At 49.4% G+C, this 21,861-nt stretch overlaps 1 protein-coding gene across 2 annotated transcripts in view; it reads left to right on the plus strand.

Annotated features, from left to right (window-relative positions):
- RIMS4 (regulating synaptic membrane exocytosis 4) overlaps nucleotides 1-21,861 on the plus strand; it is a 59,607-nt gene that overhangs the window by 1,554 nt on the left and 36,192 nt on the right. Inside the window, exon 1 of one of the 2 annotated variants that reach the window (XM_017877997.1) lies at nucleotides 10-164. The exons of the other annotated variant lie outside the window; for it this stretch is intronic. Within the exon in view, the coding sequence (XP_017733486.1) occupies nucleotides 68-164 (97 nt within the window). The 5' untranslated portion in view covers nucleotides 10-67. Of the gene's footprint in view, nucleotides 1-9; nucleotides 165-21,861 lie in introns of those variants that run through there. 2 annotated transcript variants of the gene reach the window in all.

Here is a 21,861-nt window from a genome sequence, read left to right on the forward strand (position 1 = left end):
GGCCAAGCTGCCCAAGCCGCCCGCCGCCGCCGCCGCCGCGGCCGAGGCGCCCGGCGCTGGTGCGGGCATGGAGCGCTCGCAGAGCCGCCTCAGTCTGTCCGCCTCCTTCGAGGCTCTCGCCATCTACTTCCCGTGCATGAACTCCTTCGACGATGAGGACGCAGGTAAGCGCGCGGCCGGTCCCCAGACCCCCGGGGTGTCCCGGGATCCTGGTCCGGAGGCCCTCTCTCCGACCCGTGCGCCCTCCTTCCCACCCCCAACGCCCTGGAAAGGCGCCCCCAGGGTCTCCTTCCGCACCCACGGGACCTCAGGGTCTCCAGGATGCGCTGTCTTCTGGCCTTGTCCCCCAGGGACCCCGAGATCGTCTGCATTCACCTTTCCCGCAGGTGGGCCCTTTGGGTCGCCAGGACCCAGCTCTCCCTCCTCACCTGCGCCTATTGGAGGCCCCTTGCCTCGTCCCTGGATCCGACCTGCCACCCTCCCCGAGTCTCCTGAATGTGCCCACTCTTCAAGCCCGGGGCTTTGGTCGTCCCACCCTGGGGCTCCGACGGGCCCCTCGCCATTGGAGGTGGCGCGCAGACCTTACCTCTCCATCTTTGTCTTGGCCGCATCCAGAGGATCCCTGCCCAAGACCCCTGCCCGGCGCCCGAGGCCTTGAGCGCCCCCAATTGTCTCTCCTCTCCTTTCCTCAGGGGCTGGGGCTCCAGACTCCTGCTTCTTATATGCCTGGGGCAGACGGAGGGGAACCGGCCAGGTGACGGCCTTTCCTCCCCTCACTTGCCAGAGAGAGGTGTAGGGCGGCGCCAACTCTACACTTGTCCGCGCGCTGGTGTGTGCCCCTGACCTCAGGTGCTCTCGTCCCTGGAGTCGCCTTTCTTGGTGGGCTGAAGCCGGCCACCATCCAGCGGCTTGAACCTCCTCCTCCCAGGCCTGCGCACAACCTCAGCCAGAGGGAGGGGTGGGGAGCTGTAGAGAAACCTACTCTTTAGGGCCCTGGGACCCGGCAGAAGGAACATGAGAGCTCCGGATTTGGTTCTGGGGTGAGGAAGAGATTCCACCAACAGGTGGGGTAGCTAGAGGGCTTGGGTGACAGTTCCCCAAAGAATGCCAGATTGGGAATCGGAATCAGGTTCCAGTCTTCATTCTCTACTTATTAGCTGTGACCTTGGGCAAGTCATGCCACCCCTGAGCCTGAATTTCCTCGTCTCTGAAATGGAGATCATCGTATCGATGCAAGGCTCTGTATGGTGTGAGGGTGGAGTTCAGTGTTTTGTGAGCTGAAAATCCAAGAGTATTTGAATTCAATGGGGGCACAAAACAGAGGAGCGTATGTGCTGGAGGAGCAAAATGGTTTCATGGGCACTTTCAAGTCTCTGAGGAAACCATGGACTGTCTCTCCCGAAGTGCATGTATGCACCATCCACAAAAGGTAGCCTACGGTTTTAGGAAGTTCCTGGGCCCAGGTTTAGACTTAGTCTTTGGGGACCCTTGTCTGATCAACCTGGCAACCAAGGTTCTATCATGGGATGAAGTGGTGGTCATGTCTTCCTGCCTGTTCTTCAGAAGAATTTGTTGACTGGTGAATGATGGGTGAGGCAGATCCCCAGTAGACCTGTCTTTCTATTGACCTGGAGGTGGGGATGGAGGTAAGGGTAAAGATGGTTACTGCAGAGACATTTTACCATTTTTACAAGCACCATTTTACAGAAAAAAACAACTGAGGCTCAGAGGTTTAACTTCTGCCTTGATGTAGCTGAGGGAGGTTGGATTATTATTCTGGACAAGGCAAGGAGGGAAGAAGTAGGGGCCTCCCCAACACAGTAGAGTGGTCAGCAGGCCACTTGGATCTCAGGAGCCAGTCTGGGCAGGAGCGTGGGTTTGTAGGAGCATCAGAGGCAGGAATGGTTTGGTTTTTCTTCAAACCCTGTGTCATGGGTCAAACACCTTGGTTATTGCAGGCTGCAGGCAACTTGCTCTGGTTTCACTTAAGTCAGAACAGATAACTTCATGTAGTATTAATGATATTTTTAAAGGTCCACTCATGTTTGTTTTTTCCAGCAGGCTTCTTGAAATTCTTTAGTGTTTCACTTGGAAGAGACCTAGAAATCATCTTGTCTATCCCCCTTTTGCCCGCAAATGGATGGGTGTGTGTGTGTGTGTATTTGTGTGAGTGTTTGTATATGTGTGACTGAAGCCCTGGAATGGGTGTGTGTGTGTGTGTGTAATATATCCCAAGGTCATCTAGTGAGGCAGCCACAGAGCTGAGACTAAAATCAGGTTTATGGTTCTCTTTCCATTAAACCAGTAGCCCTCCCTCTGAAAGAGGATTTTTAAGAAATCCAGACCTCACTTTGTAGAAAATATTTCCCAGGTGAGGAGGCCTGGGGGCGCGGCTGGCGACCAAGAGTTTGATTTGGGCATCTTGTGCTCACTGTCTGTTCTTGAGGGATGCTTCAAATTTGGGAGGGGGAGGGAGAAAGTCAACTTTCATTTCCGGAAGAATAATGAATATCTGGTGAAAGTCGGAAGTAGGCAGCATTGTGTTGGTGCTTAATTTCTCTCGTTCTCCTTAAAGTCATTAATTTTCTCCTAAAAGAAGCCTTTTGGATTTATTCTTTTAGAACAGCACTGCGCTGAACTGATTTCTAAAAGCAATGGAATGGTCTCTCCCATACTGGACACAGGCGTGGCTCCACCTGCCTCTTCTCCCCTCCCTCCCTTGGTCCTCTTAATTCCTGTCTGTCTCTGCTGGCTCCGTCTCAGAAATGTGTCCCTGACAGGCCTCTGGCTCATCTCGGAGCCTCCCCTTTGTTGCTGCTTCCAACTCATGTCGAATGCATCTTTTTCCAACCAGACTGAGCCAGAGCCATCTTCAGGGTTTAGTTGCCATCCTTTTGCTAGTTTCCTGAGAAAAGGTGTGAGAAGGAGCCTTTTTCTCATTAGCCTTAACTGGGGCAGAGCTCATTCCTGATTTGGACTTGAGATCCTTGGCCACTGGGGTGGGCACAGGAAGCTGAGCCTTCCTCACACCTCTTTCCAGCCCCCTGTGGGTCCAGGATGCTGGTCATTACTGGTTCCTAGAATTCCTCTCAAGGGGCATCTTCCCTCGTGCACTTTGAACTTATTTCATGAGATGCTCCTTTTGCCCTCTCTCACAAGGATGCTGGGGCTTTAGGGAAACATGTACTTGGGTGTGTTTTTGTGTGTGTGTTTTGTTGCCCAGCCTTGTTGGCACTGGGTTTGTAATTGGGGAGGAGTTAGACACGTGGCCTCAGTTTCGTATCTGTAAGGAAGAAGAAAAATAATAACGTGGACTGCATAGGGTTAACATTTTACAAATGATTACCTTTGTGTGAGACATATTCCCAGGCATTTTAAATATGTTAACTCATTCCTCATAGCAAGCCTATGAAACTGCCATCCTGTTAACATCCCCATTTTCTAGCAAGCCTATGAAACTGCCATCCTGTTAACATCCCCATTTTCAGATGAGAAAACTGAGGCACAGACGTATTAATTCCTTCAAGGTCACTCAGCCAGGAAGTGAGGGAATGAAGCCTTGAACTTGGGCAATCTGACCCAAGCATCTGTGCTTTTAATGAACTATTATGCTGTTTGTGCTGTGCAGAGGTCTTAGTACAGTACCTGGCATGAGGTAGGCTCTCAATACATGTTAGCTGTTATGTGTCTTGTTACTGAGAAAGAGCTGTTTCTGAACATGACCATAGAAAAGAATCTGTGGGTTTGGGGAGGGGAGAAGGCTGATTCTCAAAATGCTAGCTTTATAATTTTAATATAATTGCAATAATTTTTATTGCAGCGTTGTAGTTATTAAGGTAGAGCTGGGCCCTCCTTCTTTGAAGTGGCTTAAACATAGGGATTTGGGGAACTCGCCTGCCAGTCAAGAGGGTGGGGAGAATTTCAGCCACTGGTTCCCTGCTCTTCCTGACCACTTCATTTGCACCAATCACATCTACAGCCCCAGCCCTGACACTCTGCCTTGGGGCCTAGCTGGGGAGCTGGGGTGTCTCTAGTTTCCAACAGATGCCAAAGGGGGTTGTTACATCAGGGTCTGGAATTGAGCATGGTGTTCCTGAGCCTGACCAAGTGGTTTCAGCGTCCAGTTCTCCCCCTCCCACCCGGGAGAAGGGCGGAGAAGCTGGAGCAGCCAGCTCTGATTTGCCCATAGGATGGAAGCTTCGATCCAGCGCAGGGAGGAAGTTGCCATGGCAACACCAGCCAGCTACTTACCGGTCCCTCTCCTAGCGGTTTGGGCCACATCTCTGGGCTGGAAAGCCCTTCCCGGCACCACCCTCTTCCGCTCAGACCAAATCTGTTGGGCTGGGGGCAGGGTGGGATAGTGAATGGGATCCAAAAGCTAGTACCACAGCACCCCGCTCCCCATTTTTGGACAGAGGGGAAATGTAGGGGGTGGTCTGAGTACTTCTGGGTGATGAGGCGGCGATACCCATATCCTGCCAGACAGATCCTGGCAGGGAGAATGAGAGTTCCAATTTCTCCCCACACCCCCAGGCACCTGGAATGACCCCACTGGAGTGCTCCCCCTCCCGCTTTATGCCGTTTGGCAGTTTTCTTTCCCAGACCAAGTGCTAACTTTTGTCCTTGAAATTTGACCTGAGCTTTTTCTGGGAAACAAAATGTCCTGCTGTCTCACCCCTTCCCTCTAAGATGGTGGGAATGAATCCTTCAGCCCTAGAAGGAGGCTGGCTGGGTGGATAAGGGAGGAGGCCTTAAAATATCCTTCATGATCAGGACCACATGGAGGCATGAGGTTGCGACTTTGAAACCTCTACTCCCAACCTCACCCTCCAGGGCAGGACATTTCCTATCTCCCTTCTTCCTGACCACACCCCCCTTCCCATTTTCTTATTGTTTTCAGAGCTGAGCAGAACTCTTCTAGATTTGGATAACTGAAGCATGATGGAAAATTAAATCAGTTGTTCCCATAGTTCAATTTGAGGGGTGGGGTGAGAGTATGGACACAAACCACTTTATTTATTTATTTACTTTGAGGCAGGGTCTCACTCTGTCTTCCAGGGTGGGGTACAGTGGTGCGATCTCAGCTTGCTGCGATCCTTGCCTCCCAGGCTCAAATGATCCTCTCACTTCAACCTCCCAAGTAGCTGGGACTACAGGCATGCACCACCACCCCTGGCTAATTTTTTTTTTTTTTTTTTTTTTTGTAGAGATGGGGTTTCACTATGTCACCAGGCTGGTCTCAAACTCCTGAACTCAATGATCCTCCCATCTCAGCCTCCCAAAGTACTAGGATTACAGGCATGAGCCACCATGCCCAGCCCAAACCACTTTATTTTAATCAAATTATTCTGAAAGAATGATCTTAGAAAAATCAGGTGCATGAGGATTCACCCCTTACCCCATTGTACAGATCACTGGTCTGCAAGTCTGCTCTGGTGCTATCAGAGCTCTTTCCTTCTCTTCTCTTTCCCTTAGGCACCCCCTTCCCCATCCCCAAGCCCCCAGACTCCTGGCTCCAGCTTCCTCGGTTTGCAGCTGCCATAGGCCCACCTGGTTCTGTTTGGTGGGGAGGGAGACAGAGGTCCATCTACCTTGTTTCCCTTTCGGGATGCGGCTCTGTGTCCCTCCCCACTCCCTGCTAGAACCAGAGGCAGAGCCAATTCCAACTGAAGGCTGAGTGGGGGTGCAGGCAGAGGTGCGGAGGAGAGCGAGAATGGAAGGAAGCCTTCACCCTCTGCCGACCCTCTCACCTGTCCCAGGGACTTTTTTCTGCTTTGCCTCTTCTGTGTCTTTTCACTATGGCCGTAACAACGATCATTTCATCGTGTCTTTTAAAAATTGCTGGAAAGGTGCTACTTTCGGTGAATGAGCCCAAAAGGGTGCAGTATCTCCCCACTATAAACCTTCCCCATTCCGCGCTCCTCGTCAGTTCCACTGCCTTTTGTATTAGAAAATAACTGGGCTTGGATTTGAATCCGCTCTGGCTCTGACCTCAAGCAAGTCTCTTAACCTTCCTGAGCCTCATCTGGAAAAAAAAAAGGTTAATTATTTTTGTTCAAGCATCTCTCAGGATTATAAAAATAAAATGATTGATGGGCTTGCTTGGCTGTGTTCAGTGCTTTCTGTGATTGCACTGAATCCTATGGCAACCTGAAGGGGTAGCTGCTGTTGCAGATGTACCCATTTTGCAGATGAGGAAAGCCAGGCAGCTCAGAGCAGTTGAATTCATGACTTTCTCAGGTTGTAGGGTGGCAATTCAAATCTAAGTGTGTTTGACTCTAGGCCATCTTCTGCTTCTGGGCATGAAATGAGATCCTGGGTGAGACAGGACTGTGTAAGCTCCTGGGGCTATGCTTGTGCTGTCAGAACAGCAGGTGGCAAAGGCCTGGGTGTGATGTACCCCACCAGGGTCCACCACCCTGCTACAATCCACCCACCCGCTGAAGGGCCTTCCTGGCCATTGGTTCCTGGATGATCCCTGTCACAGTTGGCCCTCAGCTGCCGTGGCTGCCTGGCCTCCTTGAAGAATCCAGTTGTCTGCCCTGGCCCTGGGGGCCAAGCCATCACCTACCTCTCCAGACTGATGTAGGCCAATGCTGGATTATATTTAACGCTGTGCTATTTCCACTTGACAGCTCCAGAGCGCCATCCCCCCCTCCCCTTTTCTCCTTCCTCCCCCCTCCCCTTCTGATTCACTCGGAAACTGAGGAGGCTGATGTCAGCGCCTTATTCTTAGCCCCCGTAATTGTAACTGCATTTAGCAGTGCGCACTTCATTAACAGTTTCTGCGATGGGGGAGTGAGACGATGGCGTGGCTGGGCAGGGATGTGGATGGGGGTGGGGAGAGGGCAGCTGCTGCCGGGACCCTGGCCAGCTGCCTTCTCCGGATGGACCAGCTGGGCTGCTTCCAGGTCTGGCTTTCCAAGACTTCCAGTCTTGGAAGGACCCTTGGAGAGCATCTAGCCCATTTCCTCATGAAGCAAGTAGGGAAACAGGTTCAAAAGGCGAAGTGCCTTGCCAAGGTCACACATCAAGGATCCAGAGCTTTGATCTTGCCAAGGTCACACATTAAGGATCCAGAGCTTTGACCTCTGAGTCCAGGTTTTCTTTTCTGGTGTTTATTCATTCAGCTAGTATTTAATGAGCTGCTCAGTGTTAAACAATGTTCTAGGTGCTAGAGTGCTAGGGATATATTGGGGAACAAGTCATACATGGTTTCTGCTCTCAGGGAATTATATTCTGGGGTGGGGGAAACAGACAATTAATAGGTAACCAATTAAAGAATTTCAGGTTCTGTTAAGCGGAATGAAAATGGAACGATGATGGGCTAGGAGATAATGTTAAGTAAGGTAGTCAGGGAAGGCTAAGGAGATGATATTTGAGATAAAGCCTAAATGACAAAGAGCCAGCAATGGGAATATGAAGAGGAAGAGTGTTCCAGGTAGAGGGAATAGCTGTGCAAAGGCTCAGAGTTGAGTGTGAGTTTGAGTTTTAGGGAATAGAAAGCAGACCAGTGTGGTTAGAGAGATGAGATCAGAGAAGGGGGCAAATTATCTCAGCCTTGCAGAGGATGAAGATTATCTGGTGCAGGAACTGAGGTCTAAAGAAGGAAAAGAAAAGGCCCCCAGCTGGGTGAAGTTATAGAGAGGCCAAGAACTGATGCCTCCTGAATCCCTGTTTTTTATGTTCCTTAGGCACAGATGGCTGTGCCTTTAAATGCATAATGCGGCTTCCTTTCACATTGTAGCTGGAAGGCACTGTGGAGTCGAGGCTGGGTTCTTTCTGCTCACCTTGCCTGCCTCCGCCCCTCTTCGAATCTCACCTGACCCAGACTGATGTAGGTGTGAGAGACCCTGGGGAACTTCCATGAACGGACAGAAAGCACATGGCTTTGGAATCCAACAGATCTGAATTTTCATCTTAACTGCCACTTCTGAATTGTATGACTGTGGGCAAGTTGCTTCAACCCTGTGGGGTTCAATGTCCTCATCTGTAAAATGGAGCATAATAATACTAAAGAGGGTTATAGTGAGGAGTAAATGACATCATGCACACAACGCACCTAGCCCAGAGCTGGACACGTGGAATAAGGTGTCCTTTCCTATGAGGATTAATGGATGAGAGTGTGTGTTTAACCCTATGCACATAGTAGGTTCCCAGTCATTGGTAGCAGCTGCAGTTGTCACAGTGGCTGTTGTCAGTTTAAATGGGTTAGAGCAGGGCCGCCAAACTTGAGTGAGCCTCAAAATCCTCTGGAGGGCTTCTGAACACAGACTGCTGGACCCACCCAGAGTCTCTTATTTAGTTTTGGGGCAGGGGGGACTTGAGGATTTCATTGCCAACAAGTTCCCAGGTGATGCAGATATGGATGCTGCTGATCCAGGGACCCTACCTCGAGAATCAGTGGGTTGGAGGAAAAGGCTGGAGAGAGCTGAAGGGGTCTTGCCAACATGGGATGTCTCCTGGCTCCTGATGTCTTAGATGCTGGGACATTGGGTACCAAATTCAGTCCTGGGTACGGTCTTCAGGCCCTCTTGTTTCCGTCACAGAGTCTGTGATCCAGATGAGTCTCAGCTGCTGCCTGCGTTGCGCCGGGTTTAACACATAGGCCCTCATAAAGCCTCCAGGAAGTCATTTGTACAAATGATAAATGAGTCAAAATGAGCAATGCATCAGGCCATGATATCATTGCATGGGATATTGGACCCAGACAGCTCTGGGAATTCTGAGGATTCAGGTCTAGCTCCGTTTTTGTCCAGAGAGAACAGGACATGGTCCCTTTTCTGCATTGGGAAAAGGGAGGGCTATGTGTTAAAACCAGGAAGTTTATTTGAGGATAAGCCTCTACTGGGAAGAAGTAAATTAAAGGAATCATCGATGTAAAGGGGGCAAAGTGTTGGGAAATGCCACCGAGGGAATTTACTGAGTCCATTTATTCAGATGTTTCTAAGAAAGGGGTCGCTGGTAATTTTCTAGGGAAGACTGGGGTCTAGCTGAGGTTGGAGGCAGGGGCCCAACCTTATGGTGTGAGATTCTCACCCAGCCCCATACAACTCAGAATCTGAAGACAAAGGCACTTACAAATAGTTTCCAGGTGAGACTTGTCCTAAACTGATGGGAAATGCCATCTGTGAGGGGTGGCTTGAGACAGTAAAAATGAGCGGACTTGGGAGCCCCAAAGACCTGGGTTTGCATCTCTGGCCCTTTCTAGCTGCGCATCTTGACCGTGGTATGTAACTGATCTAGGCCTCAGCCTGTCCTTTGCAAAATGGAGTTAGAGATACCTTGTGAGAATTCGGGAGAATGTGTGTACAACACATAGAAGACATCCAAGCGGTGGAAGCTGCTGCCTTTCCTCTTCCTGTAGACTTTGTAAAAATGATGTGATGTGCACATCTGGGTGGAGGAAGGATGGGATGGAGCAGCACACAGCTGGCGTCAGGCCTCCTTGCTCTGGTCTAGGTATGTGGTGTTTACTGTGTGCACAGTGGAGCCTAAAAGGCTGCGTTAGGAGTAAAGAGAGAAGGACTTTGTTCATCGCTGAGTCTCAGTGTCTCCTACACCCACTTTTCTTTGACTCTTTGGGCCTCAGTGTCCCTGCCTGCAGAGTGAGAGTCTGGTGGGCTTGATATAGATATACGAGGAGTCTGCCAGAGAAGGAAGGACACTTGTACAGGCCCCTCCATTTCCTCCTTTGTCTCCCCCGACTCTGCAGTAACCCCTAGATGGTTATTTTCATCCCCAGAGCTCCCCTCCTGCCAGTTTCTCTCTGATCTTTGCTTGATTGGTCCTTGGATAATTTTTAAAGTAAGTATTTTTTTTTGGATTAGGTAATATATGCAGATGCTACAACATTTTAAACACATGAAAAATATCCAGTGGAAGTGTCCTGGGCACCCCCGTCTTCTGATCCTCCTGTCCCATCCCTGGTACAAGCACTGTTGTCAGCTTTCGTAATGCTTTATGCTGTTATTAGTGCTGATACCATAGATACATAGTAAAAAAGCCATACAGCACCAGAGGACATCCAAGGAAGTGGCATCTCCCTCCTGCTCAGCTATCCAGTCCCACTCCCACAAGCCGCCATCACACTCTTTCAGGCTACCAGTTTTTTCTTATTTTCCTGTTTTCAAATTCTTATTAAGCACTGATGGCGGTGCCCATTGCTGTGCCAGGCACTGTGAGAGTTCCAGAGAAGCTGGGTTGCACCAGGCAGTATAGCATGGTGGAAGTAATGAGCTCCACAGCCAGATAACCTGGATTTGAATCTTGGCTCTACCACTTACTGGCTGTGTGACTCTGAGCAAGTCACTTAACCTCCCTGAGCCTGTTTCCTCATCTTTAAAATGGGCTTATAATAGCCCCTTCCTGCCTCGAAGGTGTCAAGAGGATTAGATGAATAAATATTGGTAGAGAGCCTGGTATGCAGTAGAAGTGTCTTAAGAGTGTTAGCTGTCATTATTTTAGTTGGAAGTTCCTCTGAGGTCATCTACTGTGGCTATCTTAATTGAGGCCCAGAGAGCAATCTCAATTCGCCCGAAGCCTCTCAGGAGGTCTATGGCACTGATGTTTCTGGATACACAGCTCAGGGTCTCTCCCCGTCCCCCAAGGCACCCCAAGAAGCCATCATGGACCCTGTAGCACCTGAGGCCTCAAGTCTGCTCCCTTCATCTCCAGCACTCAGTGTTCCTAGTAAATGCCACCTGGAATCACCTGAGAGTGGGTGGAAAGATATGTCACTAGTTGGGTCCTCTAATGAAATTTAGTTCCTCGCAAATGTCTTGAGCAGCATCGTTCATCAGCCTGGGTCCAACACCAAGACTGGACCAGGTGCCTCTGGGGCCCACCCAAGCCCCGGCCGAGCCACCCCCGAGCCATCTGGCCTCACGAAGCTACCATTTGTGCCCAGCTTCTACTGGGCATGCTTCGTCCTAACAGAGGGACCCCCAAACTGGGCAGCTGGGCCCTGAGGGGAGTCAGGTGTGTGGCTCCAGCAAGGGAGAATTTTTTTTTTTTTTCTGAGATGGAGTCTCGCTCTGTCGCCCAGGCTAGAGTGCAGTGGCATGATCTCAGGTCACTGTAACCTCTGCCCACTGGGTTCATATGATTCTCCTGCCTCAGCCTCTTGAGTGGCTGGGACTACAGGCGTGTGCCACCACGCCCAGCTAATTTTGATATTTTTAGTAGAGATGAAGTTTCACCATGTTGGCCAGGTTGGTCTCAAACACCTGACCTCAGGTGATCTGCCCACCTCAGCCTCCCAAAGGGCTGGGATTACAGGCATGAGCCACCACGCCCGGCTCAAGGGAGAATTTAACATGTACCTTCTTCTCTGGACTCTCCGCAGAAGTCGCTTGATTTTATAAAGAATCCAGAAAAACAGGAGAACTCTTCATGGTTTCCACCGTCTTAGCCTGAGACATGGATTTTTGTGCAAGTAATAGACTGCAGGAGTGCTCGCAGGTGAAACCTGCAAGAGAGGGAGAGGGAGACACAGCATGGGGCAGGAGAAGAAGCAGCCAGACATGGGCACTTGGCTGCAGGCTAACCTCAGCCAGATCCTGGGGAGCTCTGGAGAATGGATGGCATGGCAAGGTTGACTAGCCTTCGGTACTCCTATAGCAGGATAGTCCCCTGAGGGCATAACTGTTGGGGCAAGGCAGCTCCTATGAGCTAAGGGCAGTTGTCCAAAGATGGGGCAGCTGTGAGCCGGCACCAACAGATACTCATGGCAGCTGAGTGATGGGGGACCTGCTTGGCATGGGGGATCTGGCCGGGGCACCAGTGGGGTCCACTCACCCACTCTCTGGGAACCCCTGACTACAGAGCGGGTAGAGTGGGTGTGCTCAGCTCTGTGCTGAGCAATGTCCAACCCTCATTTCAGGTCACCCTCCACAAGGTGGGCATAGTGATTACATTCGACCATATGGAAATTGAGCATCTAGATGGACTTCTGACTTGGCCAAGGTCACACAGCTAGTGAGGGGCAGAACAGGGCTTCAAACCCAGGCCTATGCTAACACTTGTGTTCTTTCCAGCATTCTGTACTATATTTAATGTTTTTCATGAATATATACCTGTATCTGGTGCTTCTTTCTGGACCTCTTTCCAAGTCCCTCTTTGGAGGGTGTCTGTCCTGACTTTCTACTTTGCATCTTGCAAACATGAAATCCTTTGTGTCTGACAAAGGATTTTAATATATTTGAACCTGCCTGATCCTCATGGAAAGTTGGCCATGTATCCAGAGAGGTGGGCAGAAGCCCTGATAGGTGGCCTGAGGTGAAAGCAGAAGGGGTAGTTGATTTGTCATGGGAGCCCTGGATTTGTCATAAAGAAACCTGGATTTGAGATCTCATTTCTGCCAGTTTGCCAACTGATCCTGGGCAAGTCATTCCCCTCTTTGAACTTTGATTTCCTCATTAGATGAACAGGTTCACAGCTGTAAGCAGGAGGTAACCTACAGGTGTTTTAATAATACTGCGGATATCAAAGACACATGACAAGGCTCTGACTGGGGAATGCGGGAAGGGTCTCAAACCAAGGCTGACCTCTGCCTTTGCTGAGGAGACAATGTGTGTGCAGAGAACAGCTTTAAATTAGGGCTTGTCTGTAAAATGGGCATAAATGGGCATGATGACACTTGCCCTGCTCTCCTAGTTTAGGTTTTCCCAGAACAGAGTCTGACACAAGGAGTCAAGTACAAGTATTAGGGCAAACTGCCTGAAACTGCCATTTTTATTAGTGGAAGCAGTCTAATGGAATTTTGTATGCTTCATATGGTTCACAAAGGTGATGGATGAAACCCCAGGATGGAAGTGAGGAAGTGAAGCAGAGAAAGAAGTCAGGAGACTGTGTGTTATCAGGCAGGTTACCTCGAGCGAGGGCAACTGGAGTTTAATCTTGCTGGGGACTTCTGGGGAGACAGTGTAGCACAGAACTCAGCAAGCTGCTTCTGTAAAGGGCCAGACAGTAGATATTTTAGTCTTTGCAGGAATACAGTCTCTGTTGCAACTGTTCAATCATGAAGTTGCAGTGAGAAAGCAGCCCCAGACAATATGTAAATGAATGGGTGAGCTGTGTTCTAATAAAACTTTATTTGCAAAATTAGGCAGCAAGATGGATTTAGTCCGAGGCCCATAGTTTGCGGACTCCTGGGGTAAAACATGCACTTTAGTTATCCCACCCAAAATATAGCAGTTCCCATCAGTCATTGGTTAAGAGCTGCTAGGGCAGATCAGAGAGTTGGCTATTGCCTGTGTTTTTCCAGCCTGCCATGGGCGGTAGCGCTCAGGCAGAGAAATGCAGGTGCTGGCAATAGGAGACAGGGCCAGGATAAGGGTTTAGGAGGTGAGGATTGACAGCATTGCTCACTCCAGCTCAGGGGCATGGCTTGTTTGACTATTTGGAGAATGTACTAGAAAGGCACAGGATGAACACGGAAAACAAGTTAGTTGTATAGAGCCAGATTAGTTGACTTCATATTTCCAGCTCTTCCAAGCATTTGTTCCTTCCAGGCAAAATCCAGCTTCTTCATATTTAACAGTCTTGTTTGAGTTTTCTCCCTCCATGCCTCTACTTGGGCCATTTCCTCAACTGGGACGCCTAATGTCTGCTTCTGCAGGCCTCCAGGATCACCTCCTCCAGGAAGCACACGCCTCTTCTCTAGGGTGGAGGTGACCATTCCTGGGAGCTCCCGTGGTGTTTTGCTTTTCTCCGTCTCCAGTGCTTGCACAGTCTGGCTTTTCACTTTTTCACTGTCACACTGTGAGCCCCTGCAGGGCAGGGACTGTGTGATTCCCATCTGCATCCCACCAAGGGGGCACTGATTTGGGAGAGGCAGAGTTGAATCCCAAATCCCTCTTTTCCTCCCCTTTTCTCTCCTCTCCTTCCTCCCCACTCTATTTCCTTCTTTCTTCTCTAGTAGTTGCTCATGGCCAAGCCCTGTTCTGGTGACCTAAGGCAAGTCCAGTCTTCGTCGTCATGGAATTACATTCTGGTTTCTGGGGTGAGGGGAGGTGTTGGACATTACACAGCTTGAAGGAGCAACTAATAATCCAATCATGCCTGTGATAAACAGTCATATAAGACAAGCACAGGGTGCCGGGAAAGGCCATAGCAGGGAGAACTGACGTGTTGGGTAGGGGGCACAGGGAGGGGGACAGCTCAGTAGAGACCTGAGGTGTGAGTGGTGTTGGCCAAGTGAAGGCAGGGCAGGGGAGGGGAGGGGGTGAGACAGGATGCTGTGAACACAGACTCGATAGTGATGGGAAGGGGGATGGAATCCTGGACTCTCTGTGTGGCTGTCTCTCCCCCTCCCGCTCCCCTCTCCCCACAGATGGAAATAACTATAATTGCTTCTGCATGACAGAATTATGGATAGTTTTTGCTTTCTAGTTTGTGCTTTTTTTGTATTTTCCAGATTTTCTACAATGGGCATATCATGGTAAAAATTAAGGGCTTCAGAGACTGGAGACCACACTCTCCTTAGCTGCTGCGTGACCTGTTCCACGTTATTTTTCACTTGGTGATGCTTCTGTTTCTTTCTCTGTAAAAGGCCGATAAAGATAATTAACATGGCTTACATGGCACCCCTTGCATTCTGACACTTCACTTCCATTCACTCATTCAAGCCTCCAAACTACTCTGTGGGGTTGTTTTGGGGGCTGTCCCTATTTTTTTTTTTTTTTTTTTTGGAGAAGGAGTCTTGCTGTGTTGCCCAGGCTGGAGTGCAGTGGTGTGATCTTGGCTCGCTGCAACCTCCACCTCCTGGGTTCACGCCATCCTCCTGCCTCAGCCTCCCGAGTAGCTGGGACTACAGGCGCCCACCACCACGCCTGGCTAATTTTTTGTATTTTTGGTAGAGATGGGGTTTCACTGTGTTAGCCAGGATTGTCTTGATCTTCTGACCTCGTGATCCACCTGCCTCAGCCCCCCAAAGTGCTGGGATTACAGGCGTGAGCCACCGCGCCTGGCCGACTATCCCTATTTTATAGATGAAGAAACTGAGGCACAGAGACATTAGGTAAGTTGCCCAAGATCACACAGCGTCCAAGGCAGGATTCAAGTCCAGCTCTTTGGTCCCTGGAGCTTCACCACTTGGCTCCATTGCCTGCCTCACCGGGTAGGGGTGAGAGGACACCTGTGAAGCCCTTAGCACAGTGTGTGGTACATAGTTAGTGCTCAGTACATGTTAGTTCTTGTTAGTATTAGCAGTTGTGCAGGGTCCCTGAGGCAGGAATGGGCCATGGTCTTTTGAAAGCTATGTACCACATAGGGAAAGGGGTATGTGGTTGGTGAGGTGGCAGAACTGGATAATACTAGGCCTTTAAAGGTGAGGCTCTTGGGCTTGAGCTTAAGGTCAGTTGGAACCCCTCTTGGGTTTTTAAGGATGGGACAAACTCAAACTTGGGGTTTGCCAGTCTTTAAATACCTCTCTGGCCGCAGGCAAGGAGTGAAGCCAAGAGACCCAGAGATGGCTCCCTTTGGTTATAGTGGCTCTCCCCAGACAGATCTGACCATCTACCCCTAGTTATCAGGCCAGGGTAGTGATACCTCCTGGTGTCTGGGCTGGCCACGTGGGCCAGTGCGCAAGAGACAAAAAAAGTCAGCTGTGTGTCACCAGGCTGGTCTGGTGATGCTGGGAGGCTGGGAAGTGCCGGTTTGAAGGCAGGAACAAATTACTCTCCTGGAGACAAGGCCGGGCCAGTTCCTGCCGTGTTACATTATTAAATTTGTAATCTTCATTCTAATACTTTCCAGCAGTGAATAAGAACCAAATTTAAAATGCCGGCTTTACATTTCTGGAACGAAGCTCTTTGTCAAGAACTCTTGAAGCCCATAATTTCTCTCCAGAGGTAAATGTCTAGGTCTTTAAAAAATTAAAATAAAAAAATAAAGGAAAACCACTCTTTTGTTAAGGCTAAGTTTGAACGGTTGGCGACCTCAGCCCTGGCCAGGAATTGGGAGTGGGGTCCGAATGTCTCCAGCCCCAGAAAAGGCCCAGGCTGGGACAGGGTCTACAGATGTGCCTCCTCAATCTGAGCCTTGCCGGGGAAGAAAGTAAGAGAAGCTTCATGCGTACCTCACCCCCAAGTGGTTGGTACCTCTGTTGATTTGGAAAAGGGTTTGGTAAAAATTGGAGACCACAATCCCCAAAGGAATCACCCCATATAAACCTCTTGTGAGTTTTCTCATGACCCATTTGGTGAATATCAGACCTGGCTGGTGGTAGAATTGGGTGCTGTCTTGTTCCTGCCTTTATTTTTAGAGACAGGGTCTCACTCTGTCACCCAGGCTTCGAGTGCACTGGCTCAGTCATTGGCTCACTGAAGCCTCAAACTCTTGGGCTCAAGTAATCCTCCTGCCACAGCCTCCCAAAAAGCTAGGACTACAGGTACATGCCAGCCTGCCCAGCTAATTTTATTTTTTTGTAGAGACAGGATCTTGCTATGTTGCCCAGGCTAGTCTTGAACTCTTGGGCTGAAGCAATCCTCTCACCTTGGCCTCCCAATACACTGGGATTACAAGCATGAGCCACCATGCCCAGCCCTTGTTTCTACCTTTAAACCTGGGCAAGGAGGGCCCTGATCTGGGGTCACCAGCATTACTGGAATGTTCTCTGACCCTCCTCCAGTCAGGCCTCTGGCTTCACTCTTGTTGAGTGAAGGGAATATTACCCACCGGGACTCTTCCTTCTAGGCCTGTTCTAGACATGGGGACCCTGAGATTCCCTGCCCAAATGGCCCTGAGTCAGCTTTCAGGGTCTGTCTCGACCCCTTCCCTGGCTTCATTCTCCTGAGGGTGGATGCATCCATCGGTAGTATCCTGAGTGTGGCCTTGAAGGTGCTGTTTGTGGAGGTGACAGCCAGCACAGAGGTGCAGAGTGAGCCCTCTGGGTATGGGAGCAGAAGGAGAAAGGGTGGGCCATGGCCTAGGGCTGGCTCCCTCCCCACTCCACATTTATCTGCGGCACTTGGAGGATTCTAAATTTGAACTGTTCTGGCCTTGAAGGTCATTATGAAGACATATTTGTCAGAATGAAAGGATAGAACATATTTTATTTAATAGCCTGATTTATAACTTTTACATATTTAGAATAAGTATGAGGTCCTCCATTTGTACTCCTGCCATGGGCCCCATAATCTTGGAGGGGCCTTTGTGTCATCCTTAGAACTGACAGTGAGCGCAGCCCAGGGTGGCCCTTCCCCTCATGGTCCCATAACAAGGGCCCTGGTCCAGACACAGCACTTAGATAGCATCCTTATACAAGTTAGAGGAAGGCAATTCTCTCCCTCCCCGCATCCTGGTGGTAGAATTTTAAAAGTGCTGCCTCCTCTAGGAGGATGAATCAGAACAATGTTCCCCTTTCTCCAGTGCCAGCAGAGTACACGGCTGGACAAGGGAAAACAGGCTGTACCTCTGCTTGTGCCCCTTCTCAGTCGGGCATTTTTGTGCAGGGAGCACTCTGTCCGGGAGTGCACCTGACCCCACAGACCCGAACCAGACCTGAAGGGAAAGTGCTGAGACTGGTTTCCGGAGGTAGTCACCAAGTCATTTTACATTGTTAATGATCATTCTCATTATGATAGTAATATTTATTGTTTCATATATGCCAAGCATTCTCAACACTTTACCTGGATTATCTTATTGAAACATCAGACTATGAGGGGTATACCATTGTCATACCCCATGTGCAGATGAGGAAACTAAAGCTCAGAAAGGACAGGCCCATCTTTGGCCCAGGGCCATTCAATAATAAGTTCAGGCCAGGCACAGTGGCTCACACCCCTAATCCCAGCACTTTGGGAGGCCGAGGTGGGTGGATCATCTAAGGTCAAGAGTTCGAGACCAGCCTGACCAACATGGAGAAACCCCGTCTCTACTAAAAATACAAAATTAGCAGGGCATGGTGGCGCATGCCTGTAGTCCCAGCTACTCAGGAGGCTGAGGCAGGAGAATCACTTGAATCCAGGAGGTGGAGGTTGCAGTGAGCCAAGGTCACGCCACTGTACTGCAACCTGGGCAACAAGAGCGAAACTCCATCTCAAAATATATGTATAATAATAAGTTCAAACACAGACCTGCCAGACACTCAAGTCTGTGAGCCTACCTGCTGCTTGGCACTGCCCTGGATCATATTTTATAGCATTCTTTTTGCAGTCAACAAATATTCACTGGCCCACTCCAGTGTGCTGGGCACTGGAGTTATGGTGCTAAATAGGACCAGGACTTTCTCAGCCCAGGAGAAAAGACAAGCAGAGCAGATAATGGTGACTCCATTGAGCAGAGAGTGCTGAGTCCCACCTTGAAGGGCGAGAGGCTGACTACCAGGCTGGATGTGGGGAAGGTGCCCCAGACCACTGGGGTCCTGTGTGGTTAGGAAGAAGCTTCCTGGGGTTTATTTGTGTCTCAGGGGGACAAAGCAGGTGCATTAGGAAGTGGACACAGGGAAGAAATGGAGCTAGGAAAGGGACCGGGTGGGACCAGGATCAGCTCCTTCTTGGAGATCCGAGTTACATCGTCAGTCCTCTGGGGCCTCTGCTTAGAGGAGCAGGACTTAACATCCACCCCCTTCCACCAACCTTTTCAAAGTCAGAAAACTGATCAAGAGGAGGAGTCATTTGCACATTTTCAGGCAGGTCAAGTTGGAACTCAGGCCCCTGAGCCCTCCTCAGTCAGCCACGATCCAATCCCTTCTCAGGGCTCCTTCCACACCCAGGAGTGGGAGAGTCGCCATTTATGGTTTTAATTTTTAAAAACGGTATCATGCTTTCACGAGTTACAAATGCTTGTCCAGTTATACTAGCTGGCATTTCCTGAGCACATGCCACATTCCAGATGCTGTGCTAGGATTTCACATATGTTACCTTATACAATCCTTGGAGCAAACCTCTAAGAAAGGTTCTGTCACTGTTCCCACTTTACGGATGAAGAAATTGGGTAATTCTCCCAAGGTTAGACAGCTAGCAAGTGGCAGAGCTGGTTTCCTTGAGTCTAACATCCTCGTAAAACTGTATATGCTATGTGCACCCATGGTGGCAATTTTGGGAAAATGCAGAGAAAGCACACAAAAAGAAAATTAAAATGTCTCAAATTCTGTAGTCCAAAAGTAGAATGCTTCACCACTAGGGCTATTTCTCTCTAGGGGTGTGTGCGCGTGCGCGTGCACGCACACACAAGAACACATATTTAAACCAACGCAGGGTCATGCTGTAATACTAGTTTGTAAGCTGAAGCTACCATTTGAAAATCACCTTAAAAGGACCTTCACAGGCCGTTCTCCACAGGGACACTCTGATTTCTAGGATCAGGTCTAGAACTGCTTGCCACTCTTCTGTCAACAGACTTGGCAATTCAGGCCTAGGGACAGCACGAGGCAGCTCACCCTAATAGCCATGGTTCATTTTTGTCCCTGCTTTCTGCCCCCGTTCTTATAGAAAATAAATAAATAAATTTGAAAACTGACAGACCTCCCCAGGATTTTATTCTATGCCTGGCCCTGCTTTTAAATGCAAGAAGCAGAAGGCTTGTGAGCTATAAATAGCCCAGGCCTCTTCTGAACAGTGGCGGGGAAAATTTGTAGGTTCTGTCTCCTTCCAACCTGGTGACCTGGATTACTTCCTCCCTGCAGCGGCTGCTTTATTCGCTGCCTCCTCTGTCCATCCTTCAAGGAGCAGAGCAAGTCCTCTCTGTAGATGTTTAGTGAGCACCTCCACTGGGTCAGGCCCTAGGTGCTGGGCGCAGGGACTTGAGTGAGACACTGGCATTGTCACAGCCTGGAGTGGCAGCGGGTAAACATAGACACAGACATTCACAAGTGAGAATCTTTTCTGTGTGGGACTCCAAAGAGGGGTCCCCAGCTCTGGGAATCAGGGGAGGCTTCCTGGAAGAGAGGATGCTGGAGTTGAAAAGTGGAAGGAGGGTAGAGGAGCCTGGGGAGGAGGGGTCTATGGGGACACGGGTATCATGCTTGGCACAGTAACTGGCCAGAGCATGCCTTCATTATTATTAGGCAAATCCTGTGTTTTTTAAGAGTGTGTCCTGAGTTCCTTTAGTGGCTTCTGCAATCCAGTGATCTTGGGTACGAAGGACACTCAGCATTTCGTTCGTCTGTGACTCTCAACCTGCTCTGCATGTGCCTTTTGTCAGCAGCCAGGATCCTGATCCCCAACCCAGACCACTCAATTAAAAATCGGGCATGCAGCCTGGACTCTGTTGTTTCACAAGCTCCCAGGCGATTCTGATATTCAACCACATTTGGGATTCTCTGTGCTGATCCAGTGTCCCATCTGGGGACCACAGCCCAGTTCCCATCCCAGTCTGCCTGCTGGGTAGGAGTTTATTCTCCCTTGGGTGCCTCTAGCAACAGGAAAGAGAGCTTACAATCTCCCAGGGGCTCCCCATTCCGTTGACAGGCAGCTCGAATGTGGAAAATCCTTCTTCCCCCTGGGCCCATTAATCTTCACATGTTGAGCTGGGCACAGTGGCTTATCTCATGCCTGTAAGCCCAGCACTTTGGGAAGCTGAGGTGGCAGGAGGATTGCTTGAGGCCAGGAGTTCCAGCCCAGGCTGAGTAACATAGCAAGACCCCCATCTCTGTAATAAATAAAAATCAGCCAGATGTGGTGGTGTGTACTTGTAGTCCTAGCTGCTCAGGAAGCTGAGGTATAAGGAATGCTGAGCCCAGGAGTTTAAGGTTACAGTGAGCTGCAATTGTGTCATAGTACTCCAACCTGGACAACAGCAAAGCCCAATCTCTAAAAAAAATAAGTTCTCATACTGTGATGACGGGCGGATCATGAGGTCAGGAGATCGAGACCATCCTAGCTAACATGGTAAAACACTGTCTCTACTGAAAATACAAAAAATTAGCCAGGCTTGGTGGCAGGCGCCTGTGGTCCCAGCTACTCGGGAGGTCGAGGCAGGAGAATGGTGTGAACCCGAGAGGCGGAGCTTGCAGTGAGCCAAGATCATGCCACTGCACTCCAGCCTGGGCGACAGAGCGACACTCTGTCTCAAAAAAAAAAAAAAAAAAAGAGACATTATCATATTGTGATGATACTGGTAAGTAACATTTGTACAGGCCTTTGTTGTACACAAAATACTCTGTTGATTTGGGAGGCAAAAAATATATAGATTTTAAATTCAGAAAGACCTGGGTTTAAACCACCCTCTCCCTTTTTTTCTTCTACCTTATCAGCTGTGTCTTTAAACAAATGACATAACCTCGCTGTGTCTCGGTGTCCTCATTTGTAAATAGAGATAATAACAGTGCTTACCCCTCAGGTTATTGGAAGGATTGTGTGACGTGTCACGCTTATGACATTAGGTGTGGTTGGGCGCAGTGCAGCCGTAAGGCATTCACTTCATAGAAATTTATTATTATTACTGCTCTGTAAGACATTTGCATGGTAAATTCAACATCAAAGACAGTTTTATTGAGTGCTTAATACATGCCCAGCCCTGCTCCAGTTGATGGGGTACATTGTGAAAAAGTTATTACTAAATGGCAGTCATTGTTATCAGCATCATCAGTATCATTTTTTTTAAGTGGGTAGGAAAATCACCCACTTAAAAAATTATTTTTAGAGTCAGGGTCTTTCTCTGTCACCCAGACTACAGTGCAGTGGTGTGATCATAGCTCACTGCAGCCTTGAATTCCTGGGCTCAAACCTCAGCCTCCCAAGTAGCTTGACTACTCCCAAGTAGTCAGGCACAAGCCACCTCGACTGACTAATTTTCAAATTTTTTTTAGAGACAGGGTCTCATTATGTTGCCCAGGCTGGTCTCAAACTCCTGGGCTGAAATGATCCTCTGCTTTGGACTCCCAAACCGCTGGGATTATAGGTATGGACCACTGTA

This window comes from Rhinopithecus bieti, unplaced genomic scaffold (assembly GCF_001698545.2).
Source record: "Rhinopithecus bieti isolate Rb0 unplaced genomic scaffold, ASM169854v2 scaffold_10347, whole genome shotgun sequence".
NCBI classification, from domain to species: Eukaryota; Metazoa; Chordata; class Mammalia; order Primates; family Cercopithecidae; genus Rhinopithecus; species Rhinopithecus bieti.